This window comes from Anabrus simplex, chromosome 1 (genome assembly GCF_040414725.1).
Source record: "Anabrus simplex isolate iqAnaSimp1 chromosome 1, ASM4041472v1, whole genome shotgun sequence".
Lineage (NCBI taxonomy): Eukaryota > Metazoa > Arthropoda > Insecta > Orthoptera > Tettigoniidae > Anabrus > Anabrus simplex.
This window is the reverse complement of record NC_090265.1, coordinates 371,586,733-371,603,890: the sequence shown is the minus strand read 5'-3', so window position 1 is coordinate 371,603,890 and position 17,158 is coordinate 371,586,733. Positions and strand designations below refer to the sequence as shown.

General features: G+C 38.0%; 1 protein-coding gene across 1 annotated transcript in view; it reads right to left on the bottom strand.

Moving 5' to 3' along the window:
* The window catches only part of tweek (transmembrane protein KIAA1109 homolog tweek), an 843,591-nt gene that overhangs the window by 459,607 nt on the left and 366,826 nt on the right, over positions 1 to 17,158 (bottom strand). Inside the window, 2 exon segments of the mRNA XM_068226772.1 lie at positions 2,549 to 2,710; positions 8,899 to 9,079. Coding sequence (XP_068082873.1) covers positions 2,549 to 2,710; positions 8,899 to 9,079 — 343 coding nt within the window.

Below are 17,158 nucleotides of genomic sequence, written 5' to 3'. Positions count from 1 at the left end.
TTTCCTGTATGCAGCATCTACCTTTCCCAGGACCATACAGCCTTCGACATCCTTGCACTTCTCCTTCAGCCATTCTTCCTTAGCTACCTTGCACTTTCTATCCACTTCATTCTTTAATCGCCTGTATTCTTTTCTGCCCTCTTCATTTCTAGCATTCTTGTATTTTCGTCGTTCATCAATCAGGTCTAGTATCTCCTGAGTTATCCACTGATTTTTAGTTGATCTTTTCTTCCTTCCTAACATTTCTTCAGCAGCCCTACTGACTTCATTTTTCATGACTCTCCACTCTTCCTCTATAGTGTTTCCTTCAGCCTTTTCATTTAGTCCTTGTGCAACATGTTCCTTGAAACAATCCCTCACACTCTTTTCTTTCAACTTGTCTAGATCCCATCTTTTTGCATTCTTTCCTTTCTTCAATTTCTTCAGCTTCAGATGGCATTTTATGACCAACAAGTTGTGGTCATAGTCCACGTCTGCTCCTGGGAAAGTTTTGCAATCCAACACCTGGTTTCTGATTCTCTGCCTAATCATAATGAAGTCTATTTGATACCTTCCAGTGTCTCCAGGTCTTGTCCGCGTATACAGCCGTCGTTTGTGGTGTTTGAACCAAGTATTGGCAAGGACTAAATTATGATCAGTGCAGAATTCAACCAGCCAACTTCCTCTTTCGTTCCTTTGTCCCAATCCAAATTCTCCTACTATACTACCTTCTCTTCCTTGGCCTACCACTGCATTCCAGTCTCCCATCACAATTAGATTCTCGTCACCTTTTACATATTGTATTAAATCTTCTATCTCCTCATATATTCTTTCGATTTCTTCATCATCCGCTGAACTAGTAGGCATATAGACCTGTACTATTGTGGTGGGCATTGGTTTGGTGTCTATCTTGACGACAATAATTCTTTCACTATGTTGGTCGTAGTAGCTTACCCGCTGCCCTATTTTCTTATTCATTATTAAACCAACTCCTGCATTTCCCCTGTTTGATTTTGTGTTGATAATTCGGTAGTCACCTGACCAAAAATCTTGTTCTTCCTGCCAACGTACTTCACTTATACCAACTACATGTAACTTTAGCCTATCCATCTCCCTTTTCAGATTCTCTAACCTACCACAACGATTCAAACTTCTAACATTCCACGCTCCGACTCGCAGAATGTCAGTATCCATCTTCCTGATGATCGCCCCCTCTCGTGTAGTCCCCACCCGGAGATCCGAATGGGGGACTACTTTACCTCCGGAATATTTTACCCGGGAGGAAGCCATCATCAGTACATCATTCATACAGAGAGAGCTGCATGTCCTCGGGAGTTAGTTACGGCTGTAGTTTCCCGTTGCTTTCAGCCGTGTAGCAGTATCAACACAGCTAAGCCATGTTGAGTATTATTACAAGGCCGTATCAGTCAATCATCTAGACTGCCGCCCTTGCAACTACCGAAAGGCTGCTACCCCCCTTTCGATGAACCATTCGTTAGTCTGGTCTCTCAACAGATACCCATCCGATATGGTTGCACCTGCGGCTCGGCTATCTGCATCATTGGGACACGCAAGCCTTCCCACCGCGGCAAGTCACATGGTTCGCAGAGGAGGTGAGTCTCATTACGTATTATTATTATTATTATTATTATTATTATTATTATTATTATTATTATCAACTTTCGTTTTCAAGCCATAAGCTTGAAGACTGGCGCCCATGGGATATTGTTTATTGAGAAACAATGAAATATCATTTATTTATATTACTATTAAAGTGACCCGTCATGTTATAATTTTGTCAAACATCTGTGGGCCGAGTGGGTACATCACAGCAATATCAACTATGCATGAAAACATGGCAAGAGCAAAAACCTGTGGTCTTTACTTCCTACAATGAAACCAAGTATGGCATGGACATTCTGCACAAAATGTGCTGTCAACTCAAGAAGATGGCCACTAACAATCTTCTTTCATATTCTGAATGTAGGAGGAGTAAATGCTCTTGTAATCTATAAAACAAATCTAAAACTTGGCTTTGTGAGCCGCTGTGATTTTTTGAAACAAATGGCCTTCACCCTGATTAGACCACAAACTGAACATCGTATCAGTTTGGAGACGATACCACAGGGAATAAAGACAAGAGGAAGGATCCTGCTGAAACTGGACAGGGAAGAAGTTCCACCTCAACCAACATCCCGAGGAGTGGCTGAGAAAGGAAGATGCTACCTCTGCGCCAGAGCCAGGAACAAGACTTCAAGGATAAAGTGTGTGAAGTGTCATGGATGGGTGTATGCTGATCATATGAGAAATGTTTGTGCAAGGTGCATTGAATAAGCTAAAGTTTATAAAGTTTCAACACTCCATTTGTGTTTTTTATAATTTTATTTCCTTTCTTCCTTTGGAACATGTATCTTTGATAAAGCAGTAGTCTTAGAGCAATGAAGAATGAAACTATCTTTCCAGCAACATGACACAAAATCTCTACTTCACTACTCAATACAAATATATTTTGGACATACATCACAACTGTAATAAAATCTTTGGGGAAGTAAGCTAATTGCAAACTTACCTGACGCAATGTGGAGAGATTGGGCAGCTCACCATCACGCAAATTTGCCTCAATAGCAGATAAATCACTCTGTAGTACATATTTTTGAAGAACATTACACAACTGACAAGAAGGATCTTCCTGCAGAGTCTTAGCAAGAGGTGTGAAACGTCCATAGCGACTCTAAAGAAGAAAATCCATTATTAATTTTTTTTTAATCTTTAATGCACCATTTTAAAATTTGCAATATTTCAATAAACAGAAATAAAATCAATGTGCATAACAACCATGAATGCACACCAGTAAAAGATGGTAGTTGGCCTATATGGTAGTTGGTTTATGTTGAATGATACATACAAAATTACTGCACATGTTGACAACTTCATCAGTTTACCTTTATGAATTTATTAACACAGCATTTCTTCCTTAAGAAGTACCAGTAATGTCCACCAGAAAATACAATCAAGGAACTGTAAAGAACAATTCCATTAATACAACATTTGCTTGACAACATTAGGTTTTAATATTCATTATTCAGGCTAAGATCCTTCATTTAAATCCATTCACAACAGCTTCTGCAGCCTCAATTCTGCTTAAACTCAACTTTAATTATTTAATTATTCAAAACCAAGTTTTATTATTGTACTAGGTGAAGTACTCATTCATTATATGAATTTATGAGCAAGAGTTAAGGTGGTTAAGGATGCAAAACGAAATGTGAATTATAAACTCACAATTCTAAACCCACAAAATATTAAAAAGAAACACAAAATATAATATTATAATGAAAATGGCTCAATAAATAAACTCCAGCCCACAGCAGTTCTCAAATATGGATAAGCATGCTTAGCACTCTTAACAATTCAACTGTAACCTCCAAACACTTTCTACAGAATGGTGCGCTCATTCTTCAGCTGGCCTGTTAACAAATAAACAATAACTTTACATGAATGACGATGAATAATGACGACAATGACTTCACATTTATTCATTCAGGACAAATATTTCAAGTTCCCTTTGGGAATCAACATCTGTATTATCTGATGGCCAAGCAGGTATCAATTATTGAAAATGAGAAAGTCTCTCATAGTGCACTGGCACTGCCGGTGGCTCCAAGTAGCCTACGCAGTGGCCTCCACGGTATGCACTAGCCATGCATCTTGGTAGGTGTGCTATTTACCAACTGATGAGCCCAACATAGCACAGTGGGGCGAAACACTGGCCACCAGGAATGAGTTCGCTGGAAAATTTATGATGTCCAATAACGGACCAACTATATTGATATTATAAAGTCAAATTTTCCAGCAAGGAAAAGGCATCTATCGTTAAGGCTGTATACTGAGCTCTATTTTATTTTACATCTAAGGAGAAGGCAATGGGAAACTAGCATGGTGGCAACAATATGATTATCAACCTGAAATATGCTGATGAAACCAAATTAATAGGCAGCTTCCTCAAAAATTCAAATGCTCAGTCTCCTTTACAGAGTTAAAAAGGTAAGCAATTAAATGAGTTTACAAGTTAATGGAGAGACCAAAGTGATGATCAGTGATAGGTCAAACTGGTTCCAAAATATGGAAAATATGAAACGTGAACAACTTGCAGAGAATGGAAAAATTTGCTTATCTAAGCTCACTTATTACAAACATAAGTAGCTGCATTGCCAAAAGAAAAAGAACTGTAACTATTGCCAAAACTGCTATGGCACAGCTTACAGGAATATCAAAGAACCATGATACTAACATTGCCATTAAAATGTGCCAGGTCAACACACTAGTGTTCTTCATCGTCCTATACACATGTCAATGTGTATGGACACTGAAAACAAAGGATCGAGTTTCAATATACAGTAGTAATGCCTTTGAAATGTTCTGTTGGAGGTGGATGCTGACAATTCCATGAACTTCTAAGACAACCAATGAGTTGATGATACATGGATGGGCTGCATATCAAAATGCACCTGAATTCCAAAGTCAAGCAACGAATTGTGAGATATTTCCGGCACACTATTAGGAAACATGGATTTGAAAAACATATTCAGCAAGGCATGGTTGAAAGGTCGAGAAACCATGGAAGACCTTCACAAGATACACTCATGTACATAAAAACCAGAACACCTTGAAAGACTAGAGATAGAAAGTTCATGTTCACAGGACATGTGCATTAGTATGTTCTCAAGAAATGATTAGTATTTGAACCATGTCGGCCTTCAGATTCAAAGTCCACATCAATATCTCAGCGCACCACCACCGACTCGTAAAATGTGCTGGCAACTCTTGATGTCGCTATAAACCAGAGGTAAATGGATCAGTGTGACTTTAGCGGACGTGCAGGATTCCTTACAGACGTACGTGAGAACCGTACTGTCAAATGGCAAGACAGAACGTGATGTTTCCATCCGGGAAATTGCTGCTTGTTTGGGACGAAGTGTGTCGGCAGTGCAATGGGTGTGTACAAAATGGTTCACAGAAGGCCGTAGAACATGATGAAATAGGTCTGGTCACACCACCAAGACTACCCCCCGAGAAGATCAACACCTCATCCGAATGGCATTGGAGGACAGATCTGCATCCTCCTCGGCTCTGGCGCAACAGTAGAACAATGTAACACATCGAACACTATCAGGACTGACAGTCCATCACCTTTTGTCACGGTCTGGGTTACCGGCGTGTCATCCACTTCTCCGCCTACCTTTGACTAATGTACATAAACATGCTAGACTGCAACGGTGTGTGGAACAACGTCACTGGAGACAGGAATGGCAGCAGATAGTGTTTTTGGACGAATCCAGGTTATGTTTGTTTGAAAATGATGGGCGCATTTTGGTTCACGGCAGACAGGAGGAGAGGCATCACAATGACTGCATTCGCACATGACATACAGCGCCAACTGAAGGCCTCATGGTGTGGGGTGCTATTGAATACAACCATAAATCACAGTTGGCGAGTGCCCAGGGCACTGTCACCAGTTTGACCTACGTGAATGACATCCTGCGACCCGTAGCCATACCCTTTCTGCACGACACCTCAGGACACCATATTTCAGGAGCACAATGTGCGACCACATGTTGCAACATGAACACATGCCTTCTTGTTGTCATAGGATGTCGGCCTCTTGCCCTGGCCCACCCGATCACTGGACTTATCGCAAATCGAAAATGTGTGGGGTATGGTGAAACGACTGTGACCCAATGATAACCATCAAAGATTAATTGTGCACCCAGGTGAACGCAGCATGGATGGCTATACACCAGGACGCGATTTTCGCCTTATATGCGTCAATGCTATCCAGCATGGAACAAGTTATCAGTGCCCATGGAGGACCCAGTGCCTACAGTGTCTAGGCAACACGACACATGCTGAACCTAGGTGACTAAAATTCTATCGTTTCTGCAGAACATACTAGTGAACATGTCCTGTGAATATGAAATTCCTACCTCTAGTCTTTCAAGGTGTTCTGTTTTTTTATGAACATGAATGTATATCGACCAACTTGAACACACTGCGAATGATCCATCACAACGGTGTATTAGAATGGTGGATAATAGAACTGTTTGGCAGAACATTACAAGCAGGATTAAAAAATAGTCCAAATTTCACAATATTTGAATCAGATGATTATCAAAGGACACTTGATAGGCTCTACAAAGAAACACCACTTTTAATTTGGATGTAATACCTCTTATCAATATCATAATTTCTTATAACAGCAAGTACTGGTGTCATCATCATCATTTCCCTTTATCCAGCTGTAGCCGGGTAGGGGCAAATATGGTTCCTCTCCACTTTCTTCGGTCTTTCCCCCACTCCTCCTCCAACACTGTGTCCCAGTCCAGGTTTCTTTCTATAATTCTGCGTTGGATGGTATCCTTCCATCTCAATCGTAGTCGTCCACGGCCTCTCCTTCCTTGGATTTGCATTTCCATCACCCTTTTTGGCATTCTTTCGTCGCTCATTCGCTTTATGTGCCCAAACCATCTTAGTCGGCTCTTCTCTATTCTATCATTCATTTTTTTCCACTCCAATTTCTTCCCGGATTTTCTCATTCCTTATTTTGTCTCGTCTACTCTTCTGTATCATACTCCTCAAGAATTTCATTTCGGCTGCCTGTATTCGACTCTCATCCTTCTTTGTCATTGTCCAAGTTTCTGCTCCATAAGTTGTTATGGGTACGTAATACATCTTGTACATAGTATCCTTTGCTTCCATTGGCACTTCTTTGTCCCATAACATATTTCTTACACTATGATAGAAACAACTTCCAGCTTGAATCCTTTTACTAATCTCAGCATCCAGTCGAGCCTTCTCCATTAATTCACTCCCCAGGTATTTAAACGTTTCCACTACTTCCAGGGGCTTGTCTGCAAATCTAATCTGACCTTTCCCTTCTTTCTCCCCTCTAGTCATAACAAGAATTTTACTCTTTTCTACACTTATTTTCAATCCACATTCTTCAATCTTCCCATTCACCACATTCAACTGTTCTTGAACCTTCCTGTCGTCTTCTCCCCAAATCACAATGTCATCTGCAAATAACATCATGTTCATTTCTCTTCCTCCATATGCTACTTTTGCTGTTCTCATGATGTCATCCATTACTATTGTAAACAGGAGTGGTGATAGGACACTTCCCTGTCTCAGCCCACTAGTTATTTTGAACCAACTTATCCTGCCAACTTGTGTTTGCACGCAACTACAACATTCCTTATACAATGCCATGATCATTTTTATTAATCGCTGTCCAATTCCCTTTTGCACCAGACTGTCCCAAACTTTCGTCCTAGGGACACTGTCATATGCCTTTTCAATATCAATGAATGTCATCACCATATCATTCCCGTACTCCCAATGCTTTTTCATTAGTTGTCTCATAATGAAAATGGGCTCTATTGTATGTGTATGTTTATTAAAAGTTTATAAAGGTAGTTAGGAATACTGTATATAGTATTATTCACTTGTTTATGGAGAAAACAGCATTCAAATATGAAAAATGCTGAAGTAAATTAGAAGTACCTGAAAGGCAATTACTAAATATGAACCCATCTATTGATGAAAACAATAAAACACTAGGAGGACAGAATTGTCAGCCTACCTAGAAGGCTTGCTATGGGTCATTTTGACCTATCCCTTGTTTTTTATATCCTGAGACAATCCTGTTCAGGCACTCTCTTACACAGGTGATACAATGGAATAGCAATAATCAAGAAGAATCAAGAATAATCACAAAGAAAAATCAGCAACTGAAAAGAAAGAAAAAGAAATAATAATAATAATAATAATAATAATAATAATAATAATAATAATAATAATAATAATAATTACCCGACCCCGTAGGGAAACGGGACAAGGGTTGGACAAATAATAATATATAATATATATATATATATATCTCATGTAGGGTTCTTGATTATTGTGATTCCTTTGTATCAACTGTGTAAGAGAGTGCCTGAGCAGGATTATCTTGGGATATAAAAACAAGGGATAGGTCAAAATGATCCATATATATAATACATTATTATTATTATTATTATTATTATTATTATTATTATTATTATTATTATTATTATTATTATTATTATTATTATTATTATTATTATTTGAATTTAAAATATGTTGCACTCATCGCCTAATCAGTATTGGAGAAAAGGCTTCTATTATTTTCCATCTGGTTCCATCTGCTGCTGTTTCAATGCTGGAAACCAAAATAAGAGCCGAGATGGTGGGACTGGTTTCATCTTTCGACAGAGCTTCATCTTCACTTTATTGTGTTTCTCCTCATCTGGAGATGATTATTGATCTGTATCAGAATGATCCCTGCTGAATGAATTCTCTCCTTCTCTGTCTCATCTAAGGAGATATTTTGTAGCTCTGCTAAGATCCCTTTATTACTTCGTAGTAATAATTTCCCTTGCATTATTACTCTGTAAACTGTTGTTAATAACAAGAGATCTACTAATAAAGGCCAGAATATGCTTAAAATCCTGATAAAACCATATGTTAGTAATGGGTCAAAATGACCCTTTGCCATCCTTATAGGTACATCTTGCATTCTGCACTGATCAAATCGAGGAAAGAAATAAAAATTAGTACGAAGGTTTTACGGAAGGAGCTGAATCAAGTCATGGAGTATGAATAATATCAGCATTAAAATGTAGTGTCTGCAAGGAAACAAAATGTGTTAAAAGGTCATTTTGACAACTGCTGTCCTAAATACATCAAATAAAATACAATATTCAAATAATTTCATCTCAGAAACAGTTCACATTGTAACTTCATCACTTGGTATCACCATAGTGCAATGGTTCGTGCTGTTAGCTATTAAATATTCATCTTTCATCTCCATTGATAGTATGTCAAATTGGATCATCTTACCTTGACTGGCATATGTATTCCTTGCACATCCAGAGCTTCAGCCATTAGGCATGCAACAATACCAGTGGTTCGGCGATATGAACTGCGTACCATATGCACCACGCGGATAGCAAATCGGTTGCTAGGATTCATCCAGGCATTAATGGCAGGAGATGCTGTACTCAGGAGGTTCCAATCAAGCCTTTATCAGATATAATGAAAAACAATCATTATTATTTTGAGTCTTGGTGTCAACTAGATTCAATTCTATTAATAGTACACCTGTTGCATTATATTTAACCACATACTTTACAAAGGCTGTTCAAAATCATATGAAGGAAAAAAAAAAAAGAAAAAAAATCAATAATAAGCAAAGTTATCTCTGTTCAGGCCATGAAGTCCTGTCTGTAACCTTGGCATTTGATGGGGTAGAGTCGTTAGCTTTACGCACGGCCACCTTCGCCCTCAGGAACTAACCTGGTACTCAGTTTTGGTGTAGGATGAGTGAACCTTAGGGTAATATGCAAATCCTGGTGAAGAATCAAACCCACAACCTTCCGCATCAACAAAGCAGGTCTTTACCACCTTGGCCAGGCAGGCCCTTTAAACTACATAATTATTTCTAAAACTAGATATATAAAATTTTACTGATATTCTAGTTAATTTGCTTTCATACCCACCATTTACTACCAGTTGGTGATTTTAAACTATTGTAAGATAGTGTCATTATTCTTTTAGGACAGAATGTTATCTTGATGATAGGTAGCAATCATCACTACCAACTGTGTGAAGCAGACCAATATAAAAAGTACTAGGGACTTAACTATTTGCCAAGAAGTATAATAATTAGCCAAAGCATAGCATACTTAGAAACATTCAAGTTCACTTTGGCTTATGATACAATTTTGCAATAATGCTTACAATTAAGGCACTTTGTGAGATTTTCATTACATTATTGTGAAAATTTCCCCAAATGCACACAAAGAAAATAAATAGAAAAAGGATTACAGTGAAACCTCGATATCTCAAATCACCTTGGGAGCTACATTTTATTTTGAGTTATCGCAATTTAGAGATATAGAGAATACCATTTTTGAGCATGTATAGCACCAAATTGAATGATATTCACCTATGGGTTTATACTGAATACATTATTTTTTTAAGTATTTCAAAATATACAAACAAACTCCATTTTACGGTATCACTTTAATTACAATCCTTATTATAGTAACTTTTTAGAAGACAGGATACAGTAGATACAGTAGTGATACAAGAAACATACCTCCATTAACACCTTTGGAAAAAATCCATTAGCGTCTTCAGTTTGTTACTGTTAACCTTTCCTCCCTTCACGTTGAAACTTCTTGTCAAAATCACGAGGCCGAGATTCGTAAATGAAGTTTGTCATCCGCGACTTCAGGGGTTGCTTTCGTACGTGGTAGGTAATTAATTCACACATGAGAAACAGGGAGGCTTCGCTGATTTTCTAATCATTAGAAACTTTAGTTTTTCGGTTCCCATCATATTAGCTCCCAGCATCATTGTAACCCTTTCTTTACTTGTCAATTGTTCCTCACAAACCACAAATGCAGTATTGCACAGTTAATGTAGTAAAAATTCGACTTACAGAGTATTTTTTGCTTCAAGGGAGGAAATGCTTGCTTCGAGGAATTGAGAAATTCGTGTAAACCGAATTTCCAGTAATAGAGAAATAAATACACGTTAAGAATAGGACAAAATGGCTGGGAAATTTAAGTTACTTCGAGATGTGGAAACTTCGAGTAATAGAGGTTTGAGATATTGAGGTTAAACTGTAATTTAATTCAGAGGAAGAACTTTCACTTGATACGTAGGAATATCACTTCGTTCACTTTACTGTAGTAAAATACCAAACAATGTTATTAGTTTTACATCCTATTAAGAACTATTATGGTTGCTGGTGTATTTCAGCACCTTCAAATACTAGCACACTAGGTAGGCATCAAACCTAGCAACTTGGGCCAAGAAGGCCAACACTCAACTGTCTGAATCACTCAGCCTGGCAGTGAAATATTTTTATTTTCAGAGCCATCCAGCTTCCTCTAGATGGAGGTTGCACAGTAGACAAAGCATTCCAAACATACAGTACATCTCTTAGCCCTCCAAGTGATATGAGTCGCTAATAACGACTCATTTATGCCTTTGTGAAATTATAAAGTCATTATTAACGACTCATTTTTAGAGCCATATTCCTTAAAAGGTTGCCTAGCAACACGGCTCTAAAAATGAGTTGTTAATAACGACTTTATCATTTCACAAAGGCATAAATGAGTCATCATTAACAACTCATATCACTTGGAGGGTTAATCACATGGTAAATGAGAATTCCATGTCGTTCATAACAGTTATAAAAATGATTCCTCAAAGCAGCAACTCAACCCTTTACAGCCACCAGGCCACCATGTTTATATATGTTATCCAATAGGAACAGCTTACAGAATTGTGCAAATATGGCTGTTATGCCTCTAGCTCCAATCATAAGACCCATTACTTCTATAGATAACTTATATTTTCCTTGATAACAAGGAATAATGGGTTTGTAGGCACATGAACAGCTGTTGGTTGGGTTTCAGAGGCCTCATTTGTCAATAATAAAACCATGAGTTGAGCAAGTTGGAATGACTACAATGTCTATCTGCTTACAGGATCCATATATAAAGACTATCATTTAAGAGAAATACAGGCACTAATACAGATGAGGAACAAACCAATTACAATTCCCTGATACTGATAATATTGCATAATACTTTGAAATGTCTATTCTAAGTAAAAGCTTGAAGAATGTATTTTTCATTACATCATTACAGTTTACCCAGAAAATATCTGTACTCTCACTGAAAGCATGATCTAACTTGAATTATGAAAACCTTCGACTACTTAGAAAAGTGGTAGAAATTTCACATATAATTCTGTTCAATAATCTTGAAATAACAGAAGTTCACAGATAACCTAAAAACTGTAAAAATAAAAAAAATACATCTGGGAACCTGACTGACCAATAACCGCAGTGCTAAGAAATAGCTCATAAGTGTGTTGGCACATTATTTTTAGGCACCAAGAGAGAGTAGAAATCAGAATGGCACAGGATATGTAGGATAACAGGGTGTAACGAGGTCGCAATATTTACCACAGCGCAGCAGGGACAACTTGTCCAGGTAAGTGAATGCAGAATGGAGCAATAACAAGTAAATGGCAGTGCAATAAAAGTTTGTTGATAAAATCAGCATTATCCATCTCTAGAAATTGCTGTTTGTTATTTTACAGATGTATGGTAAAAACATACAGCAGAAGATAATGATGGCACAGCATAAATGACAGGCATACCCCCACAGATTTCAGAGAAGCAGCAATATGACCCAGTGGAAGCAAAGTCGCAGGCAGAGGTTGCTCATGCTCTAGACAACTGGTATCTGTATGATACAAAAAGAATATAGTCTGTGGTGATGTCCACTATGAACCTTGGCAAGACCAACTGAGAAAAACAAGTACAACAACAGATAGGATTTTAAGGAGACAAGTGGCAGCAGATCCTCAGATGTCATCATAGAAACTTATTGCTGAGTTATGTACACATTTCTACCATAAAATGTTGACTGAAAGATGAGGATATGTGTGCACACTGACTGAGCAAGAAGCCCTTCATTAATTCATCTGACAGAAGGAAGAGATCTACATTTGCAAAAGAACATTCTGGACAATCCTTGACTGGTCTAAGGTATATACCACAACGAAAATAAGTTTCATTTGGTATCTTCATGTGGAATTCAATACGTGCAAGATTCAATTTATGCTACTAGGTTCCCACCATAAAACACCATAGAGGTAACACCTTGTTATGGGAATGTTCATTCGCTTAAGGTGTAGGTTGTTAGTTCTTGTGGACAATATCGTCTTATCTTATGCTAAACGACACATCATGTCAATGGCTTTTTCAGCTCGATAACTATCATATACATTGTTCTAAATGTGTGCAAGAGTACCTTCTGCAGAAAAAATTTAGCATGTTAAAATGGCCAAGTCAAAGCCCAGTTTTCAACCCAATAAAATATGTGCAACCTACTTGACAAACGTGTTAAAACAAAGGTATGCGCCAACAGACAAGAGTTCTTGAACACTGCGATGTGAATGGGACAATATTTCAAAAGATAACATACTATGCCTTACTCAGTCCACGCCTGCAACATATACAACTGTGATAAACACGAAGGGCTATGCAATCAAATATTAGATGATGTAGACAAGAAACAGTACTAATTTGCTTGTTATTTCTGAGGACAGTTAAAACATCTTAACTGTCAAACACCTTTTGAGCGTTTGGTATATGTACATTATTATTTAACCCATATCAACCTACTGTCGACATTTGTCAACATGAATATCTGAATATTGTTGATCTTATATCGGTAAACAGAAAGAAAATTTCTGAAATGCACTGTTTACAGTCTACTGTTTGACACTTTTACTGCACAACATAAAACACGAGACACTCAGTTTCGTGCCTTATGAAGCATACATTCATATACATACATATATACATATCTCACGTCGTCCCATCTAAAGCGATGGGTCAGCGAATGAGGCTTCTCCACCAGTTGTGGTCTCTGAACTTCTCTCCTTCATCGATGTTTTCCAAAGTATGTCCTCGCTGTTGAATGTCAACCTTCATCAAGTCCTTGTACCCGAGTCTTGGTCGCCCTCTTGGTCTTCTGTCTTCAAGATCATACATTTGTTTCGGTAATCTGTTATCTCCAATGCGTAGCATATCTCCATACGATCTCAGTCGCTGCGCTGTTATTCAGTTCTGCAGTCTTACAACTTGAGCCTGCTTGCAGATTTGCTCATTAGGGACTCTGTCCCTCCGTGTTATACCAATCGTGCTACGGACGAATCTCATTTCTGCTGCTTGGATTCTACTAACATCTTTATTTCTCATGGTCAATGTTTCGCAACCATAGGTCAGGATTGGTACGTAATAGGTTTCATATATGACTTATATTTTGTTGGTATTTTCTTGTTCCATATTATCTTTAACTATTTTGTAAAAGTTGCTACCTGCCTGAATTCTGCAGGAAATTTCCTTGTCTACAGAACCAGTATCAGAGATAACACTTCCAAGATATTTGAATTGATGGTTCATCTGTAGCTGTTTCCCCTCCATTTCAATGTGTCCCATTGGTTGTCTGTATCTCTTCATGACCATAACCTCACTTTTCTCTTGGCTGAAGAGTCCATATTCTTTAGCAGCTTCTATCCAGGAGTTTGTCCTTGAAGGTCTTTAGAGCCTCCCCACAAGCATATATTGTTCGCGAACAAGATAACTTTTGTTTTCTTACCTCCAATGGTTTTTTGAACTTTTCTCTGAATCTCGTTCATCACAGTGATGAAAAGAAGAGGAGACAAAACACCATCCTGTCTTAACCCAGATTTTATATCAAAGGTTTCAGTCATTCCTACAGGTGTTTTGACTTTACATCGGGTATCTTCATACAAATGCCTTATCAAGCAACGGGGTGTGAAATATTGTTCCGTATACAGCCTAGATAATGATGCCTCCATCACAGCGGGTATTATTTTGTTAATATAGTGTTACTTTCATTAGAAAAATCAAACTGTTGTGTTAACTGTAATAATGAAACATACAAACATGCATTTAACAGATTTCTAATTCATTGGTGGTATACTGATAGTTGTTTTTCTCTGGCAGAGCATAAAATTTCACTATTACATGAAATAAATATCATATTTAAAGTCTGTATTGCCTAAGAATTCTAGAAGTAATTAAAAATTGAGGGGAATCCATCTCTTCAATGCTGATCAGAATATTTACTTGCAGGAAATACAATTATACAGTATTCTAATTACATTAGCACATGTTTTGTCCCAACTTTTGGGACATCTTCGGCTTTAGAAGAATACCAAAGCATTATTTAAATACACATTAAAACAAATAAGTTAAAAACATATGAATTAATACTGTAGATAGGAACACTGTTGTCCATTTAAACATCTCGAGAGATCTGACAGGTGTATTAATTAAAAGTCTTTATAATTCTTGCTTTTGATGTAGATGACAAATGTTACATCAAAAATTACAAAACAACCAATGTGATGAAAACCCATTAAAATAGTTATCAATAAAACATGACCTCCTCAAAGTTGATCGGTAGACAGAAGTAGAAGGAAGCTAGGGGAATTCCTCTCAAAATTTAATTCGTATAAGATTACGGATACGTTGAAGTAATGCGGCAGTGAACTTTAAGAATTTTGAAGTTGTGTGTGTGCGTGCATGCGTGCTTGTGCGTGCGTGTGTGAATTCAGTTTCACTGTGAACTAAGTATATCGAGGCCTAGGACAGAGAAAGTAAAGTCTGTCTGGGGACAAATAAGTGTAGAAAATCTCCAGACGAGCAAATTGGACTGAAGTACATGGATATGATTAGTGAAAAGTTCAAAACAATAGACAGTAAGAAGGCTCAGGATATAGAAAGAGAATGGGTGGCATACAGAGATGCTATAGTAGAAACAGCAAGGGAATGCCTAAGAATAAATGTGTGTAAAGATGGGGAAAAACAAATATCTTAGTGGAATGATGAAGTGAGAACAGCTTGCAAACGTAAAAAGAAATTAGAAATGGCTCTGAACAAGGACTGATGCAGACAGGAAATTTTATGTAGATGAAAGAAACAGAGCAAGACAAATAAATGTTGAATTCGAGAAGTCATGGGAAGATTTCAATAAGAACTTGGAAAAGCTAAGTGAAGTAGCAGGGAAACCTTTCTGGACAATAAGAGAGAATCAAAGTAAATAAATAAATAAATAAATATGTGAACAGGATTAAAGCCACATATATATTTAGCAAAGCCGAGCTTTCTGCCAAATTGCACTGGCCTTCATCAGGGCATGTGAAGGTTTGCCTCCAACAGTGAGCAAAGAAATTCTCTGAAGAAATGTAGAAGTCACAACCATACTATTCACGGCCCCCATTAACTGGTTTCGGGGATCGTGTAAATAATCATAGAAAGAGAGGGAAAAAGGAAAAGAATAGTGTTTTAGATGAATCAGGTGAACTCAAATAGATCCCAGGGAATCGCTGGACACTGGAAGGAATATTTTGAAAATCATCTGAACATAAGAGGAAATATTTCTGGTGATGTAGCAAACAATTGAGATCATGGGGAGGAGAACAATGATGTTAGTGAAATTACAATTGAGGAAGTGGAAAGGATGGTAAATAAACTCCAGGTCATAAAGCAGCAGGAATAGATGAAATTAGCCAATTTGCTTCACGTTGTACGGACAATTAGGTTTTATGGTGACGATGGGATAGGAAAGGGCTAGGCAAGGGGAGGAAGCAAACATGGCCTTAATTCAAGTACAGCCCCAGCATTTGCCTGTCATAAAAATGGGAAACCACAGAAAACCATCTTCAGGATTGCCAACAGTGGGGTTCGAACCCAATATCTCCCGAATGCAAGCTAATAGCTGTGTGACCCAAACCGCACAGCCACTTGCTTCATAGGCAGGGATGAAATGGCTTCATACATAATAAGATTAGCAAGGAATGTTAGTAAGGTACCTTATAACTCAATGAAAACAGTATTGCCTCTATCTGTAAGCCAGGGAACAGGAATGACTTCAAAAACTGTCAAGGAATTTCACTGATCAGTACACCAAGCAAGGTGTTCACTGCCAATTTGGAATGGACAATGCAATCAGTGGTTGGGAGTAAGTTGGATGAAAACTAGTGTGTTTCAGACCACAGAGGGATTGTCAGGATCCAATTTTCAGTATGTGCTAAGTAACTGAAAAATGCTATGGGAGGAATAAACAGTTATGTTTATGTTTTATAGATCTAGAGAAGGCGTATGACAGAATATCACAGTAAAAGATGTTCGCCATACTGAGGGCTATGGCATAAAAGGATAGACTGTTAAAAGCAATCGCATGTTCTGTATGAGGGTAAATCAAAAAGTAAGTTACACTAGCTCGCCGCGAGAGCATGGTGTGGTCTCGTGACTGGCCAATGCGGAGCAAGCTACAGTAACTTCTGACATATCTAATGGGAAGGTTGGTGTGGTATCCTGTCGTATTGTGTGAGCAAAGCGGACTAGGCTCAATGGCGCGTCAACTGGATGTTCACTTCAAATTGGAGGTGCGTGCAATGATCAGATTTCTATGGGCTAAACAGCTCAATTGCACAGACATTCATCATGAAATCACTGCTGTATATGGTGAGCATGGAA